We start from the raw sequence: 13970 nt of genomic DNA on the forward strand, positions 1-13970 counted from the left end.
TCTATACACAGAGTAGACAGGGATGGGCAACTTGGACTTTGGCTACCCAAAATGGGGGTCTACAAAGGCAAGAAGTGACTGGCTTACAAGCTTTTAAGAGGGAGTCTAGATTCAGAGGGTGTGGAGGAAGGTAGAATCTCCACTGAGTAGTATCTAATCTGGGTGGGGATGATGAAAGGAGATGGGGATAGGTCTCTTGTGGTACAATAGTGAATAATAGTTATCAGGACTGATATAAGGGTTGGCAATGTAAAGATAGACATTTTGTAGCAAAATGAGGAGAGTGGTTGACTTTGCAGTCCAGGAGCGGAGGTCCCTGGGACCATCAAGGGAGAAGAACGGAGTGGGGGACCCTACCCAGAGAAACAATGATGCCAGAGATGGAGGCAGAGATGATGACGTGGAGAGATGGAGCAGCTGGGACTCTAGACCAAGAGAGGAAGGAGGGACTGTGTGCTGACGACCGTGGGGCAGGCTTGCAGGGTTATACCCTTTGGTTGGTTAATAATACATGGAGGGGATTGTAAGCATGGCAATGAAACGCTATACGATTGGATGAATGTAAAGCTAATGTTCTCCCATGTAAACTATCACATGATTCACAATAAAACATTTAAAAAAAAAGATAATGGAAATCTTCCATAAATTTTTAAAGCCCCCTCTTATGCTTTAAGTCTTGACTAGTAGAAATAGTTCAATTTTTTTTGAGTCGCACAGGTCTGTTTTGTGAGATCCATACTTGTGCCCGTTCCAAAGAGAGGTGATCCAGCAGACCATGGAAATCATCAGACAATATCAATATTGCATTAAAGTAATATTTTGCTAAAGATAATTAAAAAATGTCTTCAACAGTACATTGACAGGGAGCTGCCAGAGTTCAAGCCAGATTCAGATGTGGACTTAGAACAAGGGTTATCATTGCTGATGTCAGATGAATCTTGGTTGAAAGCAGAGAATACCAGAATGATGTTTACCTGTGCTTTATTGATTATACAAAGACTTTAAACTAAGTCATGGCAGGCTATGGACAGCGTTTCAGAGAAAGATTATTTTGGAACACTTGATGGAACTTAATAACAACTTCAACGGTCTAAGAGCAGCTTTCAGCACTATTCATATTATGTTAAATTGGAAGGGAGTAGTAAACAACTGGCCTGCTACTTTGGGAGTTAGGATAAAGGGTTAACATGGTGGTGGATGTTACAGAAGAATTTAACATAGTTTAGTGCAGGCCTCCACTTGAAATTCTTCTCACTGTTTAAAGGACTATAGGTTTTGTCTATTAAGAAACTTGACTTTATTGTAAGTTAGTAGAATTGTATCTGTTTCATAACATTTTATTTGTATTTTTTCATTAATTATCAGTAAATAATTACATGTGTGTTTTACAAACTTTGTGTTTGAAGGTAAGCAGCTGCTCCCATTGTCCAGCAGTGTACATAGCAGTGTGGGACAGGTGACTTGGCAGTCTTCAGGAGAAGCATCTAACCTGGTTCGAATGAGAAACCAGTCCCTTGGACAATCTGCACCTTCTCTTACTGCTGGCTTGGTAAGTGTTAGTAAAAATGGTGGATGGCTGTATGAACACATCCTTGATTCTCATTTGACATTGGCACTTTTGTTCCTTTTTAAAAAAACCTTTTTATTGTAAACTGAGTGAAGAGTTAAAGACAAATTAAAGTTATATTCAGCAAATCATATATTTTATTTATCTTATTAATTGCAGTCCCCTCTGTGCAACAACAGTTTTCCCACTTCCTCCCTATGGTTCCTGTATCCATTCTACCCTCCTTCCATCCTTTTTCAACTTTGTCCTTAGACAGTGTTGCCCTTTTGACCTTGAATGATTGACATCCCATGATGAGGATACCTTACTAGTATTGTTGTCCTTCCCTGTGTATCTATCTGGAGTCTTGGTTTCGTGCTGTGGGTTAATGCATAAGTCAGTGGTTCAACCTCACCAACTGCTCCTTGGAAAACCTACGTATGGTTGCAATGAGTCGAAACTGACCCAGCTGTCCTTAACAATAACATGTACCTGTCTACTGCTTGGCTGAAAATTAAGCTGCTAGGGTAAATTCTTTTCCAGTGTGGTCAAGTGCCATAATCTCAGGTTCCTTCAGTCTCTTTTTGCCCATTAAATCTGGTCTCTCTGGTTTTTTTTGTGTGTGTTTGTTTTTTAAATATATAATTTTGACTGTTGTTCTGTATTTTTTCCCACTCTATCTGGTATCTTCTAGAATGATCCTTTTCAGAGTAATTGGTAGTGGTAGCCAGACACCATCTAATTCTTATGGTTTAAGAATTATGGTCACTTGCTTCATTGGTCAGTAGAACTAGGTGATTCCAAGTATCTTCAATTTTTCATCACTGTTCTTTGTTCCACACATGGAGAGACCAATAGCTACACCATACATGGCTGCTCATGGAGACTTTAAGATCCCAGAAGATACTCACCATAGTAGAATGTAGAATATTGTTTGTGACTACGTTATGCCAATTGATCATGGTGTCCCCTGAGACTATGGTTCTAAGTCTTTAGGCCTAGCAACTCATTGCCTTAAGATGTTTGATAGAATATCTAAGTTTTCATCATTTTGCCCGCTATAAACACCACATTTATAGTTGTGTTTGTAGGAAAGGTAAATACCCATGAATCTTCTTTGAAACCCTTTTATATTTGTGGATATACTCCCACTCATCTTCCAGTACCTGTTTAGCTTGTGTATTGAGTCATGGTGTGAAGCTGTGGGTTATTGCATTGGACTGCAAAGTCAGTTTGAACTGCAAGGTCAGTGGTTCGAGCTTATCAGTCACTTTGGAAACCCTATGCAGGTTGGAACCGACTTGACAGCACTTAATAACATCTGTTCATATATCTACCTGCAGAACACTGTTGTTCCAGGGTTGTGTATATAACACTGTTTACCTTTAATCCCCTTTAGCCCTCACATACCTCCCTATGTTTTTACCTGTGTTCTTCATTCTTCTGCCAACCTCTCTTTTTTGTTATTTTGACCTCCCTGTCAGTTGAGTTAACTTATGTCTGCCCTCTAGCCAGGTAGTTGCTTTTTGTTCCCTCTCACCCCTGGTAACCATCAAATAATGGTTGTTTATCATGAAAACCTTTTCTTGAGTATTTACGATAGTGGTCTTATACAATATTTATCCTTTGGTGATTGACTAATTTCACTCAGCATAATGCCCTCCAGGTTCATCCCTGTTATGAGGTATTTTGCAAATTCATCATAATTCTTTTTTTTTTTTTTTTTTAAAGTTTTTCTTGTGAATTGAGTGCTAGATTACATGGGAGAACATCGATTTTATACTCATTGTGTCATTGCAATGATTATAATCTCTGCATGATCATTCAACAGTATTTTTGCTTCTATTCCCTTTGTTTTTTTTAGGGAGGTGGGGATGTACACAAAAACACTCAAGAATATATAATCATTTAAACAACCAAAGGGCACAATTTGCAAGCCTGCCTCCTGGCCACCAGCACCTGGCTGCCAGCACACAGCCTTTCCCTTTCCTTGAGTCTAGAGTCCTCAGCTGCTTGATTTCTCCATGTCCTCATCTCTGCCTCTTTCTCTGATGTTGCTGCTTCTCTGGATAGGGTCCCACATTCCGCTTATGCTCTTCTCCTTTGATGGTCTTGGGTCCTCTGTTCCTGGAATGTAAGATGAACTACTCCACCCTTTTTGTTACAAAACTTCTATGTTTACAGTTGTGACCGTCGCAATTAGCCATGACAGTTACTCCCTATGGAATCATAAGAATCTTAGCTCATCTCCTTTTACCAGACCCATCTAGACAAAGTGAAAACTATTCAGTGGGGATTCTACCTTCCCCCTCATCATGATTCTTGAACATTGCATGGTATTCCACTGTGTGTGTATATCAAAGTTTGTTTTTCCATGTTTCCATTGATGGGCATTTAGGCTGTCTGCATTTTTTGCTATTGTGAATAGAGGTGCAATGAACATTGGTGTGCGTACATCTACTTGCGTTCTGGCTCGTATTTCTTTTTGTTATATACCAAATAGAGGGATTGCTGGTATGGTATTTATATTTCCAACTTTTTGAGAAAGCACCATACCATTTTCCAGAGTGGTTGAACCATTTTACAGTCTCACCAGCTATGTAGAACGATCCCTGACTCTTTACACCCTTGCCATCATTTGTTGTTTTATGTTTTTTTGAGCTTTACTATTATATCATTATAATGTTGGTATGAGATGATAATCTTGTTGTTTTGATGTGCAGCTCTCTAATGACTAATGATTGTGAACATTTCTTCATATGTTAGTTGGCTTTCTTTATTGATGAAGGATTTGTTCATGTCCTCTGCCCAATTATTAATTGGGGTTGTTTGTCTTTATCTTGTAGAGGTGTGTAATTTCTATAAATTTTATAGATTATTCCATTGTCTGACATGTCAGTGCAAAAAATTTTCCCCAGTCTGTCAGCTGAAGGAGGTAAGTGTCTGATTTTTAGGAGGGCCCAGTCATCTATTTTGTTTTTTGCAGTTTGTGTGTTCTTAGTTATGTGTGACAGTGTATTTATGCAATGTATTTGAACCTGTAAATTTGTACCTGTTTTTTTGTTGAGTTTGTTTTTGTATCTGGTGTGATATATACGTCTTGTTTAATTTTTCTGCAAATGGATTTCCAGTTTTTCCAGTACCATTTATTGAAGAGACTACTTCCTCCCCATTAATTTTGGCCGTTTGTCAAAGATCAGCTGACTGTGGATTGATTTACTTCTGTTCCATTGATCTACGTGTCTTTCATTATACCAGTACCAGGTTGTTTTGACCATATGGCTGTGTAGAAGATTTTGAAACCAGGGAATGAGAACTTACAACTTTGTTCTTCTTAAGCATTGCTTTGCTTATCTAGTTGTCTCTTTCCTTTCCCTATAAAGTCAGTGATCAGTTTTTTTTTTTTTTTTGTCTTTTTAAAGAATGATATTGGAATCTAGGTTGTGATTGCATTATGTGTTTTGATTGCTTTGTATAATGTTGACATTTTTACAATGCTAGGTCTTCATACCCATGACATCTATTCCTTTTTATGAGTGTTGTTAGGTGCCATTGAGTCGGTACCGACCCATAGCGACCCTATGCACAGCAAAACGAAACACTGCCCGATCCTGGGCCAACTTCATTACTGTTGCCACGCTTGAGTCCATCGATGCTGCCACTTGGCCAGTCCATCTCGTTGGGGGTCTTACTCATTTTCTTTGACCCGCCACATTACCAAACATGATATCTTTTTCCAATGACTGGTCCCTCCTGACAATATGTCTGAAATATGAGAGACGAAGTTTGGCCATCTTGGTCTCCAAGCAGCACTCTGGCTGTACTTCTTCCAACACGGATCTGTTGATTCTTTTGGCAGCCCATGGCACTTTCAATACTCTCCTCCAACACCATAACTCAAAAGCATCAATTCTTCTACGGTCTTACTTACTCACTCTCCAGCTTTCACATGCATATGAGGTTATTGAAAATACCATGGCTTGGGTCAGGAGCATCTTAGTCCTCAAGCTGACATCTTTGCTCTTCAACACTTTAAAAAGGTCTTAATGCAGCAGATTTGCCTAATGCAGTACTTTGTTTGATCTCTTAATTGCTGCTTCTGTGACTGTTGATAGTTGATCCAAGAAGAATGAAGTCCTTGACAACTTTAATCTTTAAGAATGTTGTTTATTGTTCCAGTGGTGAAGAATTTTGTTTTCTTTACATTGAGCTGAAGGCTGTGTTCTTTGATCTTCATCAGTAAATGTCTCAAGTCCTCTTTACTTTCAGCAAGCAAGATTGTATCATCTGCATATCACAGATTGTTAATGAGTCTTCCTCCAATCCTGATGCCTCGTTTTTCTTCATAGAACCAAGCTTCTTGGATTATTTGCTCAGCATACAGGTTGAATAAGTATGGTGAAAGAATATAAACTTGTCGCACACCTTTTTTAATTTTAAACCATTCAGTGGTTTAATTAAGTTGGATAACTTAATTTCTCAAAGTGAAGTATAGAATAAAAATAGAACTTAATTGAATATATTCTGATTGCTTTCTCATGTTGAGCCTGGTACTTGTTATACAGTAAAATCAAGATAAATATTTAATAAGATTATAAATTTTAAGAATAAATTTTCTGGAAAAGAAATTTTTTTAATGGAAATTATTCTAAATTTTGTTATATTTTGTAGCTTTTATGTAGAGCTCTGAAGTATATATATTTAGTAGATAAGGATAGGGAACATGTTTGGTACATAATTGACTCATATGTATTTATTGTATGAAAGAATGAGCCATTTTTCTAGCTTTGCTGTTATATTTGCTTATTAGCTGCCATCAAGTCAGTTCTAACTAATGGTAACTTTTAAATAACAGAAGAAAATGTTTACCTGGTTTTGGGCCATCTCTTAATATGTTTGAGTCTATCATGACTGTTTTGTCAGTCCACCACTTTGAGGTTTCCCCCCCCGTTTTTTTGGCACCCTACTTTAACAAATAGCATATTCTTTTCTAGTGGTAGGTCTTTCTGATGATATGTCCATAGTGAGTTAAACATTTCACCATCCTAAGCTATTTTTCCTTGCTTTTTCCCTGTCTTGTTTAATAGCTCCATTACTCAATGCACCTTACAGCTAGAATCAGAGACCTGGAAGTTTTCTTTGACGTCTTAATATGTATTTTGTTCCCTTCTCATGCTATGAGTCATATCTTTCAATATCTCTGTTACAGTTTTTGTTAATGGTGTGTACTGCTGGGTTGGTTCCAATTAATGGCAACTCTGTATAGGGTTTCTTAGAGTAGCTGGTGGGTTTGAACTATTGACCTTCAGGCTAGTAGTCCAGTACTTATTGTATAGCACCGTACTGGGGCTCCTAAATAGGTCTAGGTAGTCTCTTTCTTTACTTCACCACAGTCATAACAAGTCTAAGCCGCATTTATGATCTCTTACTTAGATCTTATAGTTGCTTCATGACTGTTCACTCTTTATTCAGACTTCTTCCTTTCCAGGTCACTCACCTTAATAAAATACTTCTTTCATAAACATAAATCTGATTTTATCATCTATTCTTATATCTTTTTTTATTGTAGTCTTTCTTTAGTTTTTTCTTCAAAGTTTTTTCATTTGGTTGATATTTTTCTAGTACCAATGTTCAAGTATTTACTTGAGCAAATTTTTTCCATAGCTTCCTATAGCAATTTTTATAAACTACAGTTATAATTATTGAGCAGATGCATTTTCATTGCTATTAGCAAGTGAAGATGAGGTATTAGGAATAGGGGTCACTAGTGGAAAGGTGCTCTGGTAGTGTAGTGGTTACAAATTGGGCTGCTGACCTCAAGGTCAGCAGTTAGAAACTACCAGCTGTTGCGCAGGAGAAAGATGAGGCTTTCTGCTCCCACAAAGATATATATAGCCTCGGAAACCCTGTACAGGGTCGCTATGAGTCAGAACCAACTTTGAGGTTAACAGCCTAACTTGTAACCACTATGCTACCATAGCTCCAGGATTGGAGGAAGACTCATTAACAACCTGCAATATGCAGATGATGCAACCTTGCTTACTGAAAGCCAAGAGGACTTGAATACTTATTGATAAAGATCAAAGACTACATACAGCCTTCTGTATAGGTTGCATCTCAATGTAAAGAAAACAAAACCGCTCACCACTGGACCAATAAATAGCATCTATATTAATGGAGAAAAGATTGAAGTTGTCAAGGACTTCATTTCGCTTGGATCAACCGTCATTACTCATGGAAGCAGCAGTCAAAAAATCAAATGACGTGCTGCATTAGGCAAATCTGCTGCATAAGACCTTCTAAAGTTTGAAGAGCAAAGATGTCAGTTTGAGGACTAAGGTGCACCTGATCCAAGCCATGGTATTATCAATAACCTCATATGTATGCGAAAGATGGACAGTGAATAAGGAAAACTGTAGAAGAGTTGATGCATTTGAGTTTTGGTGTTGGAGGAGTGTATTAAAAGTACCAAGAATTGTCAAAAGAACAAACAGATCTGTATTGGAAGAAGTACAGCAAGAGTGCTCCTTGGAAGCCAGGTTGGCCAGATTTCGTCTTTCTTACTTTGGCCATATTGTCAGGAGGGACCAGTCACTGGAGAAGCAGATCATGTTTGGTAAAGTGGAAGCCTGGAGAAAACGAGGAAGACCCCCAGTGAGATGGATTTGCAAAGTGGCAGCATCAGTTTGCTCATTCATAGCAAAGATGTGATGTTGGCCCAGTATTGGGCAGTATTTCGTTCTGTTGTGCATAGAGTCGCTGTGAGTTGGTACCAAGTCAGTAGCACCTAGCAACAACACCATAGTGGGTTGAGCTTCCCGATTATGAATGTAAATATAAATTGCTACATTATGTCTACTAAAGAAATTAATGAACATTTAATCTGGCCTTGTCACTGTCAACCAACTTAGTTTACATTGTCAATTTATGGTGGCCGTCTGTTCGCTGTATTATGTTAAAGATCCTCAACTGTTTCTTTTCAACAGCACAATTTTTTATGTAAATGAGCAGCATGGTTTATTGATGTTTCATTCATCAGTTTCATGGAGAATATAATTAACATGCAATGAACTTAGAATGCAATAGCTTCTTTGTGCTAAAGATGTCATATTTGAAAAAAAAAAAAGCAAAAACATTTTTAGATTCATACTTGATGATTTTCTGCTTGATACTTACTTGTTTTTACAGTGAACCCTGTGAAATAAGCAGTGGACTGCAAGGTAGGTTTGAATCACAAGGTCGAAGGTTGAAACCCACCATCCACTACTTGGAAACTCTTTGTAGGAGTGGCTTATGAGCTTGAACCACTGACCTTGCAGTTCAAGTCAACATTGCAGTCCAGTGCATTAATCTGCAGCACCGCATCAGGATTCCTTCAAATGTATGGTAGTGGTGGTCATGTACCATGGAGTCGGTTCTGACTCATAGCGACCCTGCATATGATTTCTGAGGCTGTAAATCTTTTCGGTAACAGAAAGCCTCATCATTCTCCTGTGAAGCGACTGGTAGTTTCGAACTGCTGATGTTGAGGTTAGCAGCCTGACTCATAACCACTGTGCTACCAGAGCTCCTCTGTATATATATACACACACACACATTATGTATGTATGTATGTATGTATGTTGTTAATTCTGACCCATATCGACCATATATAGGGTTTCCAAGGAGCAGCTGGTGAGCTTGAACCGCTGACTTACAGTTCAAATAGCTTTGCCGTGTGGCACATTAACCCACAGCGCCACACCAGGACTCCATATATAACACACACACATGCACACACGTTGTTGTTAAAGTGCCATTGAGTCAGTGTGACTCATAGCAACCCTGTTTGTGTTAGGTTTTCAAGCAGTGGCATTTGGGTTTGAACCATTGACCTTGCGGTTTGCATTCCAGTGCTGATCCTACAGAGAGATTAATTTATCTCAAGGCACTGACTTATGTGGTTGTAGAGGCTGGCAAGTTCCTAGTCTCTCAAGCTGGAGGTTTCTTCAGCTGGATATTGACTTATGATAGGCAGGTCAGTCAGCAGGCTGCTGGCTGTAAAGATGAATGAATCCAAGGTCAGCAGGTAAGATGGCAACCTGCTGACTCACAGGCCACAGAGACTAAAGACGTCCATAATTGACAGGCAGTATGGACAGTCAGGCTGCTGGTTCAAGTCCAAAGAACTGGAGGTCAGATGATGAGTGAGAAGCAGGATCCAGTAAAAAGCAAGAGAGCTTTTACAGAATGTCTGTATATATATTGGAAGCAGGCCACATTTCCAAGAAAACACCCTTTCAGTTTGTTGGCTGCTCATAGGAGATCTCTTCATGGAGGCTGACTACATTATAATTGCCAAACCTGTGAGAATTATGGCCCACCCAAGCTGACAACCTTAAGAATCATATAAAGGTTTTGGCTTTCACAAATTTTACTGTATAAACACATGTTGTTAAGTGCTGTTGAGTCAGTTCTAACTCATAGTGACTTATATAGAGTTTCCAAGTAACAACTGGTGAGCTTGAACTGCTGACCTTGCTGTTCAAACCTACCTTGCAGTGCAGCGCATTAACCCATAGTGCCACACCAGCATTACTTCCCTTGAAACTAATTTATTGGTGAAATTAACAGTATCTTCACATTAACTAAAATGTGGCACTTAACAGAAGCATTTTTTATGGCAGGCCCAATTTTGAAAGGGCATTTGCTGCATGGTTAAAAACAGTAACATTTGTTAGATAGGGCTATTTGCTAAGGACTGTGCTAAGCATTTGATATGTGTTAGTGTATTGCATGCTTCTACCAACCCTTTGAAATAGGGATAATTAATAAATCAATATACAGTTTATTTCTGGGTTGTTGCTTCTATTATATTTCTCTGTATGTTTGTCGTACAAGTACCACACTGTTTTGATTACTGTAGTTTTGTAGTAATGAGAAGCTTAATTTTGAGCCTTAATTCCTCATCTAAGTATTTTATGACTATAAGCACATAAGACCTTTGTTTTTCTTTGCCCTTCCTTCCTTTCGTTTGCATCACATTTCTTTTTCTCTCTTCTCTTTTTCCTTTCTTTCATTTTCTTTTCTTTTCCTGTTCATCTTTATGTTTCTCATTTATAAAACAGACATACCTTCGGTAGTATTAGGTACTTAAATATCAGTAAATGGTGTTAGTTTAAATGGCACCATTTTAAATCTACTTCACCGTTAAAAACTGGCCAGTCATAAACTTTGTCATTTATTATTCAAGTACGTTAAAGAACATATGAAATTATACTCTTGGTTTTGTAAGTGAGGAAACTTTTATATAGTATGAATGTATTACCCAAGATGATACTGCTAATGAATTGGGATTCTTTTATATTTTTGATAACATACTTTATTATATCTTAAATGCTTGTGCAGAATGTACTTTTCCCTACTCCTTCCATTATTTCAGGAGATTCTCTGGACATTCCTTTGCATCAGCTAGCCCTGGCTATGTGATTGTGGTAACAATAGGTGCTGGCTGTCTGCTGGAATTTTTAAACTAGTTTACCTCTATATATACAGTCTTCTATCTTAATGAAAATGTTTTTATTCATTGGGGATGATGTTCTTGTTGTTAAGTGCTGTCGAGTCGATTCTGACCCATAGACTTTGTATAGGGTTTCCAAGAAGAAACTGGTGAGCTTGAATCACCGACCTTGCAGTTCAAACGACTTTGCAGTCTGATGCATTAGCCTACAGGAAGTTAATATTGACAGGAGTCAATGTATCATAGGAAAGTGTGAAAAAAAGAAGGTTATTTTCAAAAGGCAGATTTCGTGGGGTCAGGATTCCAAATGACAGTCATAGAAAGTAAATATGGGTTCTGCGTATTGTGTAAAATTCAAGTTGAATACTTTTTTTTTTTTAAACAGCTGTGGATTTGATTATTTGAGAGCATAAAGGAACATGATTATCTTTGTATAAAAAAACTGTATCTATTTAGTTTATATCATTAGAGCTCACTGTGCTGGAATGTGTTTCTTGATGTTTTTATTATGCAGATGTCAGAATTTTGTGCCCTTCTATGTGTGTTTCTGAGACTTAGGAGGCTCACAGAGCATTATTTCCTACTCTTAATCAGTCAGATGCTCCTAACTAACAAAGTCTAAGACTTTCTGTGAGTTCTCTAGACTATATGGTTTTACATAAGGAAGAGTAGACAAATAATACTCTTTAAGAAGAAAAAGGATCTCTGGATATGGCGTTGTCAGTCAGCACTGTACTGTAAACCACAAGGTCAGTCGTTGAAACAAACCAGCTGCTCCTCAGAAACCCTATACACGTTTGCTATGAGTTGGAACCAAGTCAATGGCATTTAGCTAAAACAACAAGAAAAAAGGGTACTGGAGGTCCACCATTTGAGGGTTCTAGTACTGAGTATTACTGCAGGATGTAAGAAGCCATTTATAGCTCTTTAGAAGCAATTCCATTGCTGTTTAATTGATTCTGACTCATAGCTACTCCATAAGACAGAGTTGTTTGTTGTTATTAAGTGCTGCTGAGTCAGTTCCAACTTATAGCAACCTTGTATAGGGTTTTCTATGAGTGGCTGGTGAGTTTGAACTGCTGACCTTGTGATTCAAACGAACTTGCAGTTCAGTGCTTATCCTTCAGAGCCACATCAGGACTCCTGTGAAGGCAGGGCTCAAGTTTTCTTGTAATTGGAACTTCCAGTAAGATTGCAGACTAGGTAGATGGACTACACGGACCCGCTGCAACAAAAATATAAGAGACCAAATAAAACATATGACAAAAATCCTGGAACCCTAAATTTCAGAAGAAAAGTTATAGAAGTGGATTGAGTGCTTGCTGGGAGGGAAAGCTGAGCAGGGATGGTGAGAGACAGAGTCGGACTGGTAAACAGCCTGGCAGATGATGAATGAATGTTTGTGAACAGCTTTGACAACAGGCGACTGGAAAGATGTGATTCCTTCTTTTTCCCTATGTTCCCTAGTGACCAGAGATATGGCCTGCTCCCACTCTCTTTTACCCTCAGTATAGCCCCTGCTTCACTGGAGTTCAGAGCCACATGGTTGGGAGCTATGCGAGTGTGAGGCAGGCACTGGTTGTCCATCTTTGGTGTTCTGTTTTGGAGCCTGGATTCAGGTGGGCTTGGCTTAGAACCTGCAGAATCTGCAGAGCTACCAGACCAGCATTTGACCAGTTACCTATCCTCCAGCTTCTATGTGTTCCTAATAGACACTGAATCTAGTAAGTCCATGAAAGGCCTCCACCAACTGCTTCTGGATTGAGGGTCTTGAACATAGTTAACACCCAGGCTGATAGAAACTCCATCTAGGGTCAAGCACTCTGCTGTCAGGTCCTTCCCACACTCAATTCATGAGATGCTTGACTTGCAGCAACCTCCCACCTCCACCTCTCCCAGAGTTTTCTCCTCTCAGGGTCTACTAGCTGCTCTGCTTTTTGTTTCCTTTTGTTGTTTCGTTGTTTTCCTTTCTCTTCCTCCTCCTTTTCTTTCTGTTCCTTTGAGTGTTATCCTTTCTGTCTCTGCTTTTGAATTTCCTTCCTTTCTTCTGTCTCTCATTCCCCAACTCCCTTTTATGATCTTTCCTTACAACTCTCTATTGCCTTTCTTTTTTTATCTTTCTTAAGTGTTATTTTCATTTTTACTTATGCCATGTATTACAATCCATAAGTTTGTCCCTGTTTTTTCATTGATGATCTTTTCAGTTCTGGGTTTTACATTTATGTCTTTAATCCACATTAAGTTTGGTTTTGTCTATGATATGAGATATTGTTTAATTTTTCTGCAAATGGATTTCCAATTTTGCTAGCATCATTTATTGAAGAGACTATGTCTTCCCCATTTAATGGGTTTTGGCCCTTTGTCAATGATCAGTTGACTGTATGTGGATGAATCTACTTCTGGGTTTTCTATTCTTTTCCATTGATCTATATATCTTTCATTGTATCAGTAGCAGGCTGTTTTGACCACTGTGGCTGTGTAGTAGATTTTGAGATTGGGAAGTGAGAGGCCTCCAGCTTCATTCTTCTTCAACAGTGCTTCCTTATCTGAGGTATCTTTCCTTTTCATATAAAGTAAGTGTTCAGTTTTTCCATCTGTTTAAAGAATGACATTGAAATCTGTATTGGGATTGTATTTTATCTATAGACTACTTTGGATAGTGTTTAACACTTTGACAATGTTAAGTCTTCGTATAGTGAATATGGTATATTCTTCCATTTTTGTAAGTCTCTTTTGGTTTCTTGTAGTTATGTTTTTTTTTTCTTAAATATTTTATTGTGAATTATGTGATAGTTTACATGGGAGAACATTAATTTTACATTCATTCTATCGTATATCGTCTCATTGCCATGGTTACAATCCCGTCCATGCATCCATCCTCATCCAACCAAAGTGTATACCCTGCAATCCTTCCCCCGTACCCCC

At 38.4% G+C, this 13970-nt stretch overlaps 1 protein-coding gene across 2 annotated transcripts in view; it reads left to right on the forward strand.

The window, feature by feature from the left end:
* MAST2 (microtubule associated serine/threonine kinase 2) overlaps positions 1–13970 on the forward strand; it is a 289345-nt gene that overhangs the window by 48426 nt on the left and 226949 nt on the right. For both annotated transcript variants that reach the window (XM_006839709.1, XM_006839710.1), the window contains exon 3: positions 1407–1549. In XM_006839709.1, the coding sequence (XP_006839772.1) occupies positions 1407–1549 (143 nt within the window). The remainder of the gene's footprint in view (positions 1–1406; positions 1550–13970) is intronic.

The sequence above is a fragment of the Chrysochloris asiatica genome, unplaced genomic scaffold, assembly GCF_000296735.1.
Source record: "Chrysochloris asiatica unplaced genomic scaffold, ChrAsi1.0 scaffold00026, whole genome shotgun sequence".
Lineage (NCBI taxonomy): Eukaryota > Metazoa > Chordata > Mammalia > Afrosoricida > Chrysochloridae > Chrysochloris > Chrysochloris asiatica.